This window comes from Heptranchias perlo, chromosome 19, assembly GCF_035084215.1.
Source record: "Heptranchias perlo isolate sHepPer1 chromosome 19, sHepPer1.hap1, whole genome shotgun sequence".
Taxonomy (NCBI): domain Eukaryota; kingdom Metazoa; phylum Chordata; class Chondrichthyes; order Hexanchiformes; family Hexanchidae; genus Heptranchias; species Heptranchias perlo.
The window spans coordinates 23177895-23193328 of record NC_090343.1 but is presented as its reverse complement, the minus strand read 5'-3'; the positions used below and the strand labels follow the sequence as shown (position 1 = coordinate 23193328).

Genomic DNA, 15434 nt, shown 5'->3' with positions numbered 1-15434 from the left:
ATCATAACCTGTTGAGGGAGGTTTCCTGCTGGAATGTACTTGCTCATCTCCTTCACACAGCATACAACTGCAATACTACTCTCAAACAGCAGAAAGCTCGTAACAAAATAAATCTTTTACAAATCAACATAATAAGCCTCTATACCCCCTAACCACCCCTCTCCCCAACTCAATGATTTAAAATATAATAAATCAGTCAAACCAGTCTAGATTAAGACTGCCAAACACACAAGCAGCTACTTGGAACCCATAGATCCCGAGACAATGGGCTGGAATTTACTCGATTCAACTTGTGCCGAAGTTTATGACGGTTCTACGCTTATCTTGCCGATGGCAACTTGCACCAAAATTTCCCGGAGAATCTCATTAGCATACGCCAGAATGTAAAACCAGCATAAAACAAGCAGAAACAATCAGGGCCCGAGGAAAGCACAGAACATATGCCATCTTCCTTAAGTCCCTCTTCATCTTATTGATGGTATGAAAATTTAAGTTTTAAATCATCATTTATGCACATGAAGCACAGCATGTTTAAGAAAATGCAATTGTACGAGGTTGTCTCTTCTTAATGTAACAGAATCTGATACCATTAAAGAAGCACTCAAAAGATATGGAAAACACAGTGCAGGTCTCAATAAGGAGAAAAAAAAAAATCGCTATAAAACACAAGTGATTTTGGATCCTCCTGTACCTAAAATTTTGGGTATAAATTTATGCCTGTTCAGAAAATGTGTAAATGCAAGAAACTCTAACATGGTCTTTAACATGGCACTGCCACCATGCAAATGAGCTAAGTGGGGTTTCGGCTGATGTAACTTGGGAGCAGAGCAAATGATCGAGGAAATTCGCGCTTAGGAAGGTTGGCGGAAAGCCAGCGTAAGTCAGTTATGCGCGAACTTCCTCTGAAAAACCCAGAAAAACTTGGCTCTTATGCCATCACTGTGCCGAAAATTACGAGGAAATTCCGGACCAATGTTTGTGGGTTGCGAAAAAACAGACCATTCTGATATTGAGGCTGTCTATTCTGGCTGTCCACTTGGATGAGGGGCTCAATCATTTCCGATCTGTATCTCATACCTGAAAATTTCTCAGTAGTTTAATCAGTGTCCCAACTCTCTACCTCACATAATGTAATTGCTGGAATAGAAAAATCACACTCTTATGCAAAGAAAATAACAGGTCAGCGATTTTTTTTTTAATTGAATGGAAACTCGGAGAGCAATAGGCAGATACAACATGATCTGGAGTTGAGTTTATATCAATGCAATCATTCCTGGCTATGCCTCATGGTTTAGGCAGCAATCTACCTATATTCTAGATGTTATAACCTTATAATGTACTCTGCACCACCATGTGTTAATCTGTATACTATGATCTGTTAACCTAGTTTGTAATAACAGTTTTAGTTCAGTGCTTCCCTTTTTCCAGTTAAAATGAAAGTAACCATTAAATCTAAAAGATAATGCCTAAAATCTACAGTAATGAGTAAAATTGACAGTAGGAAAGCACAAAGGTTTCAGTGGGAGGTTCAACTGAGCAACACCATTATTTATCACATTTTACATTACAAGTTTTGCCTTTAAATTTCAGGCTAAACACCATGAAGATTATGTGATGCAGCAATGGCTTCACGCTATGGGCACAGCTACAAAATGCAAACTGCTTGCGTTAGTCAAAGATGTTTTAAGTTACATCAATAGTGCTGTGACCAGTTTCAGTGGTACACTTTCTTAAATTATCATGGCATGTGACATGGATACCAACTGAATGCTACTTTCATACCTCTCCCATATGGGTAAAATGTACCACATGCTCATTAGAAATCCCAGATACAAAAACTGCCGATGACCAGGCCAGTGCAGTATTGAGACCGCCTCAAACCAGCTAAAAGCCAACTGATCTGAGCAAATAATTCTTCTGAACATAATTCATTAAAAAAAAGTTTGGTTTTAAAAGAGAGGGGATGACTATTTGAATTTAGTGCTTAAAAATCATGAGGAGAGAGAAAGCAATCTTCTACTTCATAACTAAAAATATAACTGGATGCTTGTCAAATAAGATAAATCTTAATATACATGTTAGAAGCACAATAATAATTTCCCAACATGGTGCCATACTTTTTTAAAATTCATTTTTGGGATATGGACGTCTCTGGCAAGGACGGCATTTATTACCCATCCCCTGTTGCTCAAGAAGGTGTTGATGGGCCTTTTTGAACTGCTGCAGTCCACATGGTGATGGTGCTCACACAATGCTGTTAGGTCGGGAGCTCCAGGATTTTGACTCAGCGACGAAGGACAGGCAATATATATCTAACACAAGATGGTAACATAGAGGGAATTTGGAGGTGAAGGCATTCCCATGCACCTGCTGCCCTTGTCCTTCTAGGCAGTGGGTTTGGGAGGTGATGCGGAAGAAGCCTTGGCAAGTTGCTGCAATGCATCCTGTACATAATACACTGCAGCCACGGTACGCCGGTGGTGCAGCGGGTGGATATTTAGGCTAGTAGATGAAATCCTGATCAAGCAGGCTGCTTTGTTCTGGATGTGGTTGCAGCTACACAAATCTAGGCAAGTGGAGAGTACTCCATCACAATCCTGACTTGCGCCCTGTAGGTAGCGGAAAAGGTTTGGGGAGTCAGGAGGTGAGCTACTTGCCGCAGAATACCCAGCCTCTGATCTGCTCTGGTAGCCACGGCATGTGTGTGGCTAGTCCAGTTAAGTTTCTGATCAATGGTGACTCCAGGATGTTGATGGTGGGCGACTTGGTGATGGCAATGCCCTTGATTGTCATAGGGAGGTGGTTAGGCGCTCTCTTGTTGGAGATGGACATTGCCTGGCACTTGTGTGGCACAAATGTTACTTGACACTTATCAGCCCAAGCCTGGATGTTGCCCAAGTCTTGCTGTACGCCGGGATGGACTGCTTCATTATCTGAGGAATTGCAAATGGAGCTACCGTCCAATCAGCAGCAAACAGCCCCATTTCTGACTTTATGGTGGAGGAAAGGTCATTGATAACACAGCTGAAGATAGTTGGGCTCAACAGGATCTTCAGCACTTACAAACATACAACATCCAGTTTATGTTTTATGATCACAGTTCTTTTACAAACACATTTTGCTACAAATTTAATTTCTTGAATGAAATATTACATCCCTTTGAAAGACTACATATATGCCCAAAATATATGAAATTAACTATTTTTGGACTATTTAATTTACTACTGCAAACAAACTTCAGAGTTCCATATATACTGGGCACAAGATGATTTCCTGAACGAGACTATCAGATTTTCTCAACAAATGGTGATGGTTGAAATCTATTCCAATGCTGCTGCCACATTTTACAGCCTGATTTTTCCAAAGGCTACAACTCAATTATTTAAATTAATATAGGTGTTAATTTACCTGCACAATTTTAGGAAAATGTTGTTTATTACTGTAAAGTTTGTTTTTTTTTAAACCGTTGTGGGTTGAATTTTAGTAATTTTTTTAAACACTATTCATACCCCACAGTAAACAGGAAAAAGACACTCCAACAATGTAATCAAAATGTTATGGCAGCCTGTTCACTGTTCTATTAACAGAATTAGAATACTGGGCTGAAAAATAATACTTGGCTAAAAAGGAGATTCAGGCAGAATATTCACGATGCAATCCTGTTTTAAAAAAAATTAAATATTTATATTAAAATGTGAATACAATAACCTATTTTAATTAGTGACTAACTAGAACATCTTTTCAATAAGGAAGTACGATAGATTAACATTTTGCCGTTTTACTACAGATTACTACAATGATATAGAGAAAACACCACTTGTGTAAAAGTCTAAGCAAGGCAAATTAAAGGAAATGATCAGACACCACAATTTTTGGTGCCTCAATGTATCTTCACAGAATGAATATAAATTTCCTATAATGTGTTCAAAGCTGTAAACTACTGAACTAGCTTAAAATATTTACCACTTGTTTTCAACTTTGACTTTTTTTTTGGCACACTTTTCCTTATACAAGACAACAGGATTTTTTATTTATGTTACATCTCTTTTTTTTTTAAAATGGAGGGGGACTGTATATGTTTTGTTTCAAAACATGAGAAATGGAAGTTGGACAGTTCTAATGATGCACAGTCAGTGCAAATGGTAATAACTAAGTGTAACACCTCTATTTAGAGATCTAAGATATTTCTTAGTTACATAAAAGAAAACACAGGAATTGTCACTTATTTCAAGTAGTTTCCAGCAATGTTCAAGTAAAGAAGGGAGATAGAGACATTACAGAAGAAATCTTTTAATCATTTGAGGGCTACATTTAACAGTAAGATTTTCATTTGTATTCAGAATGATTAAAAGGTCCTAGAACAGCAGTTGTATGTTCTTAAAATTATGCTAAACAGAAAATTTCTTTATTTTGAATATTAAGGAAATTCAATGCTTGGTTAACTGTTGTACAACTTTCAGTTAACTTAGCCAAAATGTTGCCAAATTTAACATGAAAATTTTTTTAAAACATAAAAAAAATCTACACCATGTGCTGTATCTAATAATGAGTAACTTGAGCTAAACAACAATAAGTACTTTAGACATCAACTCAAATGGAGCATTTATTACACTCCTTTGAGTAGACTTAACCTATTTCTTAAAACTGCAACCTATTTCTTAAAACATTTAATTTTAATTAAATACAAATTTGAACAACTTAATCCAAACACACTCATCAAATTAAAAATAGTACAAAGGAGGCTTACTACAGATACCATTTCCCCAAATGGACAGCAAATCATCCAGTGAGAAATTATATCATATGAACCAGGAAGGTCCCGGTTGGATACTTAATCTATGCTAAGTTAGCTGATCGTAGCCAATGTGGTGGCAGGGATGCTGTACTTAGCCTCAGTGCCCCTGGGTTAGGGAAGGGAAAAAAAATCAGTCAAGGCTCCCAATTCTGATCGCTATCAAGCAACACCTGCGTGTACATGCACTTCCTTGTACAAGGATGTTGGACGAGGACAGGATTGAGGCAGGCTGTGGGTCCTCTGGGGCCAAGTAGCCTGCCAAAACTTAGTCAAGGCTCAAGCTTGAATAATGGCTACTTGGGTGAAGTACTCGAGGAACTGTACCTTAGCGAGCAGACAACACAGAGCAGGGAAGGGGAGAAAATAAAAGCAGAGAGTGAACTCAACACCTTTTTGTGGACAGGACATGCAAATACCTAATTCAATAAAAGTATGCAGCTTATTGGGGAGACAGAAACTGGGTGGTTATTAGAGATTTCTGATTAGGTGCCCTTTAAACAGTAGTGGAAATTTAATAGTGGATGAACTGAAAGGCCATTTTCTGATTGTCAATTTTGTTTACATCCAGTGATTGATACTACCTATGATAGAAACAACACTCTTATACAGTAGACCGCAAGCTTCTATTGTAAGTACATCCTGCACAGAGATCAGCAACATTCAAATAGTCTCAAACAAAAAAAAATGATAAACGGTATCAGGTCTTTTTGCTCACTCGTCTATTAAGATTAATAATAACACAAATATATATATATGAATTCATCATAGTTGCTGCACCTGACTGTGTAGAATATTTGCTGGATTTCATAAAAAAGGTCCGATTGTAACAGGGATTAATATCTGCTTTTCAGCCAATCATGTTCAAGTATTTCACTCATTAGCGATTTCTCTTTCAGAAATTAAATCTCATTTTTACAAAAAACCTATGTCGAAAATGCCACGAGAAAATGTTCCCAACATAGAATCCAGAGAATTGATCCTCCCACAAAAGTTTGATTATCTTGCCCAACACACAGCTGATCTGGTGAGCTTCTTTAAAATAAGTGTGAAACTGTGTATGGCAGCAAGAAAAAATATGCAATATTCATTACAAGACAACATGTAGTTAGCTCCCATCATATTGGCTCTGATCTGTGCCGTCAATATCAAATAATAGTATTACTTTCCAATAATAATCAACAAATAATAATTAAGAAAAAGTGAAGTGCACAGTCCCCCACAGATCTTTTGGTCTGGGAGATTATTTTAATTGTTAAAAGGATCTACTTATATCCAAATAATTTACCTGGTTCCAAGTGAATGAGACTGTAATGACTATTGTTAGAAATAGGAAATACAATTGGCACTGAATTTAAAGCAATGTTTTTTGTCATACATGAAATATTTGGATAAATTTGTACAGTAATCAATAAATGTCCAAAAATGTACTTAACATTTATAATAGCATATCATTGTTGATCTGCTTACCTTATGTCCTAACATTACATATATCCAAACATATAAGCTTTAAAAAGGTCTATCCTACTAAAGTCACTGCTTTAAAAATGACCTTTCCAGATCTACTGAAGCAAGGCCCATAAAACAACACATGTAACAGCAATGTTTCATTCCTTAGAGTGCATCTACATTTTAACAAATCAGATAGACAATAAACTGGAAGAGGATTGTTTTTACAAAGTACTGTATTTATATAATTTGTTAAACTGTTTATTGGCTTACCTTCCAAAGAATGAAAAAATAAAGTGGCCTTCCCACTTAGGGTTTGGCAAATTATGGCCATCAGAAGATCTAAAGATAAAATCTGACTCACCTGATTAGACTGGCTACTTAGATATGGCTCAAAATCATTGTCGTGCACTGTATCCTTTTGATGCATTGAACCATTTTGCACTGCAAAATAAAACACCCTAGTAAACGTCGATATAATCTCCACAAATTTTCAAAAATTGCAATTATCAAAAAACTACAAATGCTGGAACTCAAACAAAAACAGAAAATTCTACAAACATACAGAACAGTTGGCATCTGTAAAGAGAAAAATAAGTTAACGTTTCGAGTTACCAGCGTATTGCCAGCATTTTCTGTTTTCAAAAGTTGTATTTTGTTAAATTTTAACAATCCGGAGACGACACTCTTTAAATTTCATTATTGTTAAATAGGGGGAGAAGAAAAGAACTCGCATTTATATAAACGAGTGAAAATAAACTCGCCTCACATTTGCTCTTCTGGACAAAAAGCAGCTGCAAAGCACAAACATATGACGTCTCCTTAGTACAAATCATCCTAAACCGGGAGGATGCCGATCCCACGATCCGAGGGGAAACTTGGCCTTAACTCCCAACTTTACCGAGCTTTTCCGCCACATTTACTCCCAACGTTGCCGTAGACCCAAGATCGCAAAGCGACGGTCCGGGTAGGGAAGGAAAGAGAGGCGGATCTTTCCTGACTCGCACCCAGGAGGTAAAATAAAAGCCACTTATGACAACTTTACACGTTATTTAAACCATCTGCAACAGCCCAGGCCCAGGCCAGCACCTTACCTTTATTCTCTTGTCCTTTCGGTCTCTGTTATGGGCCACCAGACGGACACACAGCAGCAGCAAAAAAGGGAAGCAAAAAGAGAAAAGTATTAATGTGGATTTGGGAGAATGAACCACGGCCTCCGTAAATGGAAGAACAAACCCCGCGATTCTCCCCCAGTGAAGCAGCCAGCGGAGAGGGAATAAAACAACAAAGAAGAATCGGCCGCTTCCCGGCCCTACCTACCTGAGGGTCAACGCTTGTCGCAGACATACTTCATTAATCGCCACTTGCACCCGGTTCGGCTGCAGGCTCGGTCTCCGAAGGGGTATCGGGGTGCTGGGCTCGGGGTGGGTAAGTAGCTCACAGGCCGCGGTTTCCCCCTCAACTTGGCTCCTCGTACAGATTTCTCAGACGTTTAACCCAATGGCGACCATACTCAGGATCCGATGACATAGTACGCATTCCGCACAGTGACAGTGACGGGGAGGGGGAGGGGGAGGGGGAAATCTGCTACAAGTGATGACGTAGAACACAGGCGAACCTCGGCGACTAAATGGCGGCGGACGTGTATCCTCAGTGGGTAGCTCGGTTTCGGTTTCAGTCCCTCCTCCCATACCTTGTAGGATATAATTGTAAACAATTTTACAACACCAAGTTATAGTCCAGCAATTTTATTTTAAATTGTAGGATATAGGGGGGTTGTAGTTAGCGCCGCAAATCTCCTAGCTCTATTAAGGAAACTGCAGGAGTGCGAATGGTCACCAACCTACTTAATCACACAGAGTTCTGCTCTTTTAAGAGTGAGTTACATGTAAAATATTGTTAAGGTTTTATACCGAAACAAACGGGGACTCTCCTGTGGCAGAGCTTGCAGTAAGTTGCAGGACATGCTATTTTTTTTAGGACAGTAACATTATACCAAGTAATGCAAATAGTATCTTCGGTCATAGCTGTGCGAAACTTGACCTTAGCTTCGAAGGCCACAAGTTATAATTGCTGTAAATAGACACATCTTGAGGCCAACTGGAGGCTTATCGGGCCAGAATTTGCGGGTTGGCAGTGCCCGCAAAACTACTCCTGCCAACTCCCCGGAGCACTCGGCCTCCTGGTCCACCTGTTCCCCCTCCTGCTCAATCTATGTTTCAGTGCCCTCTCCTCTTGTATTCTCTGGATGATGTGGACCTGTGGGAAGGAAGGATAAAAGGTTACCTTAATGCAGCATGTCCATTCCTCAGATTACATAGTTAGCTTTACATTCAATCTACAACATGAAAAAGGCCAGTGTTTACATGCCACACAAGCATACTCCCACTCCAATTTCCTCCCCACCACCCTGTACCCACAAGTGGAAACGTTTTCTCCACATCCAGCCTATTAAACTTCCACATAATTTTAAATACTTCTATTGGGCCTCTTAGTCTCACCTTGGCTGCCCTCGAGGCTGCGGTGGGGAGGAGACCGTCGTCCACCTCCTGATGGGCTGCCCCTTCATGCAGAGGGTGTGGAGAGAGATGCTGGTGTCTGTACCGGTTCATCCCCAACAGTTTGGTAACACAGGACGCTGTGTTTTGCGGGCTTTTCCCCGGAATGCACACAGAGACAGATATCAACTGCGACTAGAAGACCGTCAACTCGGTGAAGGAGGCCCTTTAATCCACCCGAAACCAGCTGGTCTCCCAGCTGAAGGAGCTGTCCACGACCGAGTGTTGCTGACTGGCACACTCCAAGGTCCAGGAGTACGTGCTGCAGGACACACTGAAGCAAGGTGCAACCTACACAAAGGCACTATGGGGAAAGGCCACTGTGTAAGGACATCCCACCTTGAATTGTATAGCATGTATTATAAGATATGTACTGTGTTTTAAATTGTAATATTGGAATCGTATTGTGTACGATCTGTGTTGTATTGTTTTGAATTGTATCATCTTGGAATTGTGATATCTTTAAATTTTATAAAATAAAGTATATTTTGAAAATTAAAAAAATCTTGGGCTGGTTGCTGCCCAGGAGACAAAGCATGAGACTTTGAAACTCACCTAATGGCATGCTTACAGCGCTAACCTCAGTTTGGCCCACAGGTGCTGCACCATGGTATTCCTGCAGCTATGAGCCTTCGCATGTCGAGTGAGGTCCGTGAAGTAAAGGGTTCCTCCTCCGGTTCTTGGCCGTTCCTGGGCGTTGTGTGCCAATTTGCCCTGTGGGGAGAACACAGAAGAAAGATTAGGTGAGTTGGTGTGTGAGGTGCAAATATTGAAGTGACAGGGGACTTTGCAGGCAGTGCAATGTTTTCTTAAGCAGAGACATGAAGCTGTCAAATTCATCAGCAGCCCATTTTGAAAAGGCTTCCCCCCACCCCGGCCCTCTTCCCCCTAACAGACTTTTATGACTTCAAATTGTCCATAGGTTCTGCTGAGTAAACAAATACATCGCAGTCTGAAATCACCTGACCACACACCCCCCCCCCCCCGCCCCAAAACTCTGAATTCCAGCTCAAGTCTTTCTTTAAAAATCTGTTATAGCGACAGACACTTTTTATTATTTTTCTCTATTACTTTTATTAAAATGCTGAGTTCTGTATTAAAGCTTAGAGAATGCTTGTCTTGCCAGCCCTGATCAGGTTGGGTACTTTTTCTGGCACTGGTCGTCCATGCATGGTGCTTAGGGCCCCGGCCATCTCTATCCACGCCACCTGACTGATCTTTGCGGGGAGCCCTCGGCCTTGGTGTTCCCCAGTGGCTGGTCTCGCAGAAGCTCCACCTCATCCAGCAGAGCCCACAGGTCATTGTCCCCAAAGTTTGAGATGAACCAAACACTACAGAGGGATGAGCTGTTTGTATTTGACATTGAAGTTGCTCGATTAGACCTTTCTGCACAACAAGGGTACAAGGGCAGAAGTTCGATTGGTTCAGCTTAAAACCTGATAATTGCCCACTGATTATTGCTAAGTAATTCCATACATTTGAAACAAAATAATGCACTACATTATTGACATTTTCTTCATGAAAAAATGTTTGTCAGACGTTGAAAGGGAGATAGTGTGCATCATTTTTGTTGAATGCAAGTATCGTAATTTTAAAGGGTTGGGCTATGGGAAGATAGAATTATGACTTCTTCACCCTGGGTGTGGGGGAGGGGAAAGTTGAGTATATAAAGCAAGACCCAAAAGGGGGGCAGCGGAAAGAAAGAGAGAGTGAGCTGAAAAAGAGAAAAAAAAACATAGAGGGAGAGAAAAGAGGAAAAGTTATCTTGTTCTCAGACTTGTATTATATATACAGTACTGTATTATTAAAGACATGTTGCTTCTCATACAATTGTGTCTGGAGTTTATTCGGAAACATTTGAAGCCTCCGTAATATGGTGCTGTGCATAGGTCTTCACACAGATAATAATGATGCATTTTTACATGATTTCTGTCATCATGTTCTTTGTTCACAAACCAGAAAAAGGTTTGTCCCTTTAAATTGTCACACACTGGAATTATTTATTGACACAACATCCGGATAGGAATATGAGGGAGAACGAATGGCTCTGCAGTGGAGTGCTGCTGTGTCTGTGAATGGACATATATTTCATGAATCACCTGCAACTGCTTCTCTTCCAGCTCCTGCATTGTTATCTCTGGAGTCCCCCAAGGATTTATCGTTGGCCCCCTCTTATTTCTCATCTATATGCTGCCCCTCGGCGACATCATCCAAAAACACATCAGGTTCCACATGAATGCTGATGACACCCAGCACTATCTCACCACCACCTCTCTCAAACCCTCCACTGTCTCTGATTTGTCACATTGCTTGTCTGACAAGCAAAAATTTCCTCCAACTAAATTTTGGGAAGACCGAAGCCATTGTCTTCGGTCCCCACCACAAACTCCATTCCCTAGCCACTGACTCCATTCCTCTCCCTGGCCACTGTGTGAGGCTGAACCAGACCGTTCGCAACCTTGGCATCCTATTTGACACTGAGATCAGCTTCCGACCACACATCTGCTCCATCACCAAGACTGCCTACTTCCACCTCTGTAACATCGCCCGTCTCTGTCCCTGCCTCAGCTCATCTGCTGCTGAAACCCTCATCCATGCCTTTATTACCTCTAGACTTAACTATCCCCATGCTCTCCAGGCGGCCTCCCATCTTCCATCCTCCATAAATCTGAGCTCATCCAAAACTCTGCTGCCAGTATCCTAACTCGCACCAAGTCCTGTTCACCCATCACCCCTGTGCTCGCTGACCGACATTGGCTCCCAGTCCAGGAACGCCTTGATTTTAAAATTCTCATCCTTGTTTTCAAATCCCTCCATTGCCTCACCCCCCCCCCCCCCATACACATCTCTGTAACCTCCTCCAGCCATACGACCCTCCGAGATCACTGCGCTCCTCCAATTTTTGCCTCTTGTGCATCCCCAATTTTAATTGCTCCACTATTGGCGGCCTTCAGCAGCCAAGGACCTAAGCTCTGGAATTCCATCCCTCAACCTCTCGACCTCTCTACCTCTCACTCCTTTAAGATGCTCCTTAAAACCTACCTCTTTGACCAAGCTTTTGGTCACCTTATACCTCCTTATGTGGCTCGGTGTCAAATTTTGTTCGATCATGCTCCTGTGAAACGCCTTGGGACATTTTACTACGCTAAAGTCGCTATATAAATGCAAATTGTTATTGTTCTTGAATTGCAGCTGAAAATTGAATGTTCTTTTGAAGGGGTGGAAGTGTAATTGCAGATTAATATTTGAAAATCTGGCCTTAGTTGGGACAATAGTGAGATATGGCAAGTATGGGATAGCACTTAAATTTTAGGAAAGGACCAGACCTCAACTGAACTGAACTATGATAACGTGTGGCAATAAAATAAGAACATGAGAAAATGGTGAAGGAAAAAAGACTTTTTGGCCCAACAACCTCATTTGTTCCATGAGCCACACACAATTTGGCCTATTGTGAACTCTACCTTATTGTTCTTTAATCTTCTGAGGCAGGCAATTATAAAGTTTTGGGGTATTTTATACGTTTTCCTCTAGATTTTCTAGGTCTTGTATCTAGGATGGGTGAGTCCAACTCCTGAGGCCTTCAAATGTCTTCACTAGCCTCAATATCTAGGGAAAAAAGTCAGTAACATGGGTGGGATAACAAACAGAGGAGCACATTTGTTAATTATTTTTAAGCTACTTGAATTATTCTTATACCTCTTCAGGTTGCTTTTTCAGTCCTCAATAAGTGATCGAGCATCACGTCAGAATTTGCTCTACGTTTAAACTATTAAGCAAATTTAAAGAGCTTGCATTTATATAGTACTTTTCACATCCTCAGGACATCCCAAAGCACTTCACAGCCAATGATGGCAGAGTCCAGCATGTGAATGCAAAAGACAAGGCTGAAGCGTTTGCAACCATCTTCAGCCAGAAGTGCCGAGTGGGCAATCCATCTCGGCCTCCTCCCGATATCCCCACCATAACAGAAGCCAGTCTTCAGCCAATTCGATTCACTCCACGTGATATCAAGAAACGGCTGACTGCACTGGATACAGCAAAGGCTATGGGCCCAGACAACATCCCGGATGTAGTACTGAAGACTTGTGCTCCAGAACTAGCTGCACCTCTAGCCAAGCTGTTCCAGTACAGCTACAACACTGGCATCTACTCGACAATGTGTAAAATTGCCCAGGTATGTCCTGTCCACAAAAAGCAGGACAAATCCAATCCGGCCAATTACCGCCCCATCAGCCCAATCTCAATCATCAGCAAAGTGATGGAAGGTGTCGTCAACAGTGCTATCAAGCGGCACTTACTCACCAATAACCTGCTCACTGGGTTCCGCCAGGACCACTCGGCTCCAGACCTCATTACAGCCTTGATCCATGGGCAAAAGAGCTGAATTCCAGAGGTGAGGTGAGAGTGACTGCCCTTAACATCAAGGCAGCATTTGACCGAGTGTGGCACCAAGGAGCCTAGTAAAATTGAAGTCAATGGGAATCAGGGGGGAAACTCTCCAGTGGCTGGAGTCATACCTTGCACAAAGGAAGATGTTTCATTGTCCAAGCAGCACTGTGCTCTATACAGTAATTAGTCATCTATGTTGCACCCTCCACTTTCCTGATCCAAGTTTACTGTGCATCATTTTGCCTTTCCTACCCCCAGGCTCCACCATTAGTGACAGAGCCTTCAGCCATCTCGCTCCTGCACCCTAGAATTCTCTTTCTAAACACCTCTGCTTTGCTACAACTCGCCACACCTTCAAAAACTTCTTTAATACCTACCTCTGACCAAAATTATGGCCACCTCCCTTAACTTTTCTCCCTATTGCTGCTTGTGTGTGACACGTGCCTGATGCTGGGATTTTTCAGAACTGAAGGCAACAGAGAATATTTGGATTTTTTTTCAGAATTAGGATTTTTTTATTCTATCATTCATATTCCAAAAATGTGAAAATTATGTTTGTGGATTAAATTACATTGGTGACAGAATTCAAATTGCAATGATTGGAATTTCTCAAGTTGCAAGGCATGTGAAGATTTTTTTTTGGCTGTATTGTTTGAATTACCAATTTTTTGGCAAACTTGATAGACTTATTTCATTACTGAAAATTAGAAGCAAATGTTTAGGGGGATTTCACATCTGCTGAGCCGCTGAACAGAAACTTAAATGCTACACCTTGGTGCCTGCCATTGAACTTTAGATTTCTCAGTGGCATGAATTCATAGAAGACAAAACAATAATTTCAGGCCCTGCATCAATTTTTGACAAGGGCCACAACCCCAAACAGTATTTGGCATAAGTGCCACTCTCACGGATGCTCCAACCTGTGCACCGTGGACTGATATGTGTGGATCTGTGTCTACAGTTTCTCACTTAGTGTGTTTTTAATTTTAAACCTGCCACATTGGGGAGTTTGAGTGGTGGAAAGGCATTTCCCCATAAGAAAGAAACAATAATTCCTTTAAGACTACAATGGAACTTTGATTATCAATAATAATCAATAAGGCTAATAGAATGCTGGCCTTTATATCTAGAGGACTGGAGTACAAGGGGGCAGAAGTTATGCTGCAGCTATACAAAACCCTGGTTAGACCACACCTGGAGTACTGTGAGCAGTTCTGGGCACTGCACCTTCGGAAGGACATATTGGCCTTGGAGGGAGTGCAGCGTAGGTTTACTAGAATGATACTCAGACTTCAAGGGTTAAGTTATGAGGAGAGATTACACAAATCGGGGTTGTATTCTCTAGAGTTTCGAAGGTTAAGGGGTGATCTGATCGAAGTTTATAAGATATTAAGGGGAACAGATAGGGTGGATAGAGAGAAACTATTTCCGCTGGTTAGGGATTCTAGGAATGGGGGGCACAGTCTAAAAATTAGAGCCAGACCTTTCAGGAGTGAGATTAGAAAACACTTCTACACACAAAGGGTGGTAGAAGTTTGGAACTCTCTTCTGCAAACGACAATTGATGCTAGCTCAATTGCTAATTTAAAATCTGAGATAGATAGCTTTTTGCCAACCAAAGGTATTGAGGGATATGAGCCAAAGGCAGATATATGGAGTTAGATCACAGATCAGCCATGATCTTATCAAATGGTGGAGCGGGCTCGAGGGGCTGAATGGCCTACTCCTGTTCCTATGTTCCTATCTGCCATAATGAAAGAGAACCCCCAGGAGATAATGGAAATTAGATCCTGATTAAGATTCTACATAAACAAGAAACGCACTGACCATTGCTCACATCCCAAGAACGTCGAAGACTGAAAAGGAACCTTATAGAAGACTATACAAGATTAAAAACCATGTAGAAAAGGTATGTCTGCAACACAACTTCAAATTAAGCCATGAGAGTAGCACAAAAGGGCTATTTCAAACCAGCAAAAAGACAAATTTAGGATTGATGTCAGGAAATTGTCCACAAAAGTAGTCCACACATGGACTGAACTTCTGGGTCGAGCTTTGGAGGCAAAAGCATTAAAATAATTGAAGAAATAATTGGATGCAGTGATGGGGAAAACTGTAGAGTATTTCTGGATGGATGAACACTGATGGACTGAAAGGCCTTCCTCATCTCTATTTTATCTTGCCATCTCCCACCTACAGGTCCTGCCCTCTGATCCTTTTTATGCACTGCTTATATTCTATTT

The 15434-nt window shown here is 41.1% G+C and overlaps 1 protein-coding gene across 4 annotated transcripts in view; it reads right to left on the bottom strand.

Annotated features, from left to right (window-relative positions):
- The window catches only part of ythdf1 (YTH N6-methyladenosine RNA binding protein F1), a 31648-nt gene extending 23866 nt beyond the window's left edge, over window positions 1-7782 (bottom strand). For all 4 annotated transcript variants that reach the window (XR_010966372.1, XM_068000487.1, XM_068000488.1 and 1 more), the window contains exons 1-3: window positions 7562-7782; window positions 7336-7360; window positions 6606-6685 (exon numbers count right to left, since the gene is read on the bottom strand). Coding sequence is in view for 3 of the 4 variants with exons in the window: in XM_068000487.1 (XP_067856588.1) it covers window positions 6606-6685; window positions 7336-7360; window positions 7562-7588 (132 nt within the window). In the remaining variant the exon portion in view is untranslated. The remainder of the gene's footprint in view (window positions 1-6605; window positions 6686-7335; window positions 7361-7561) is intronic.
- Between the last annotated feature and the right edge of the window lie 7652 nt (window positions 7783-15434).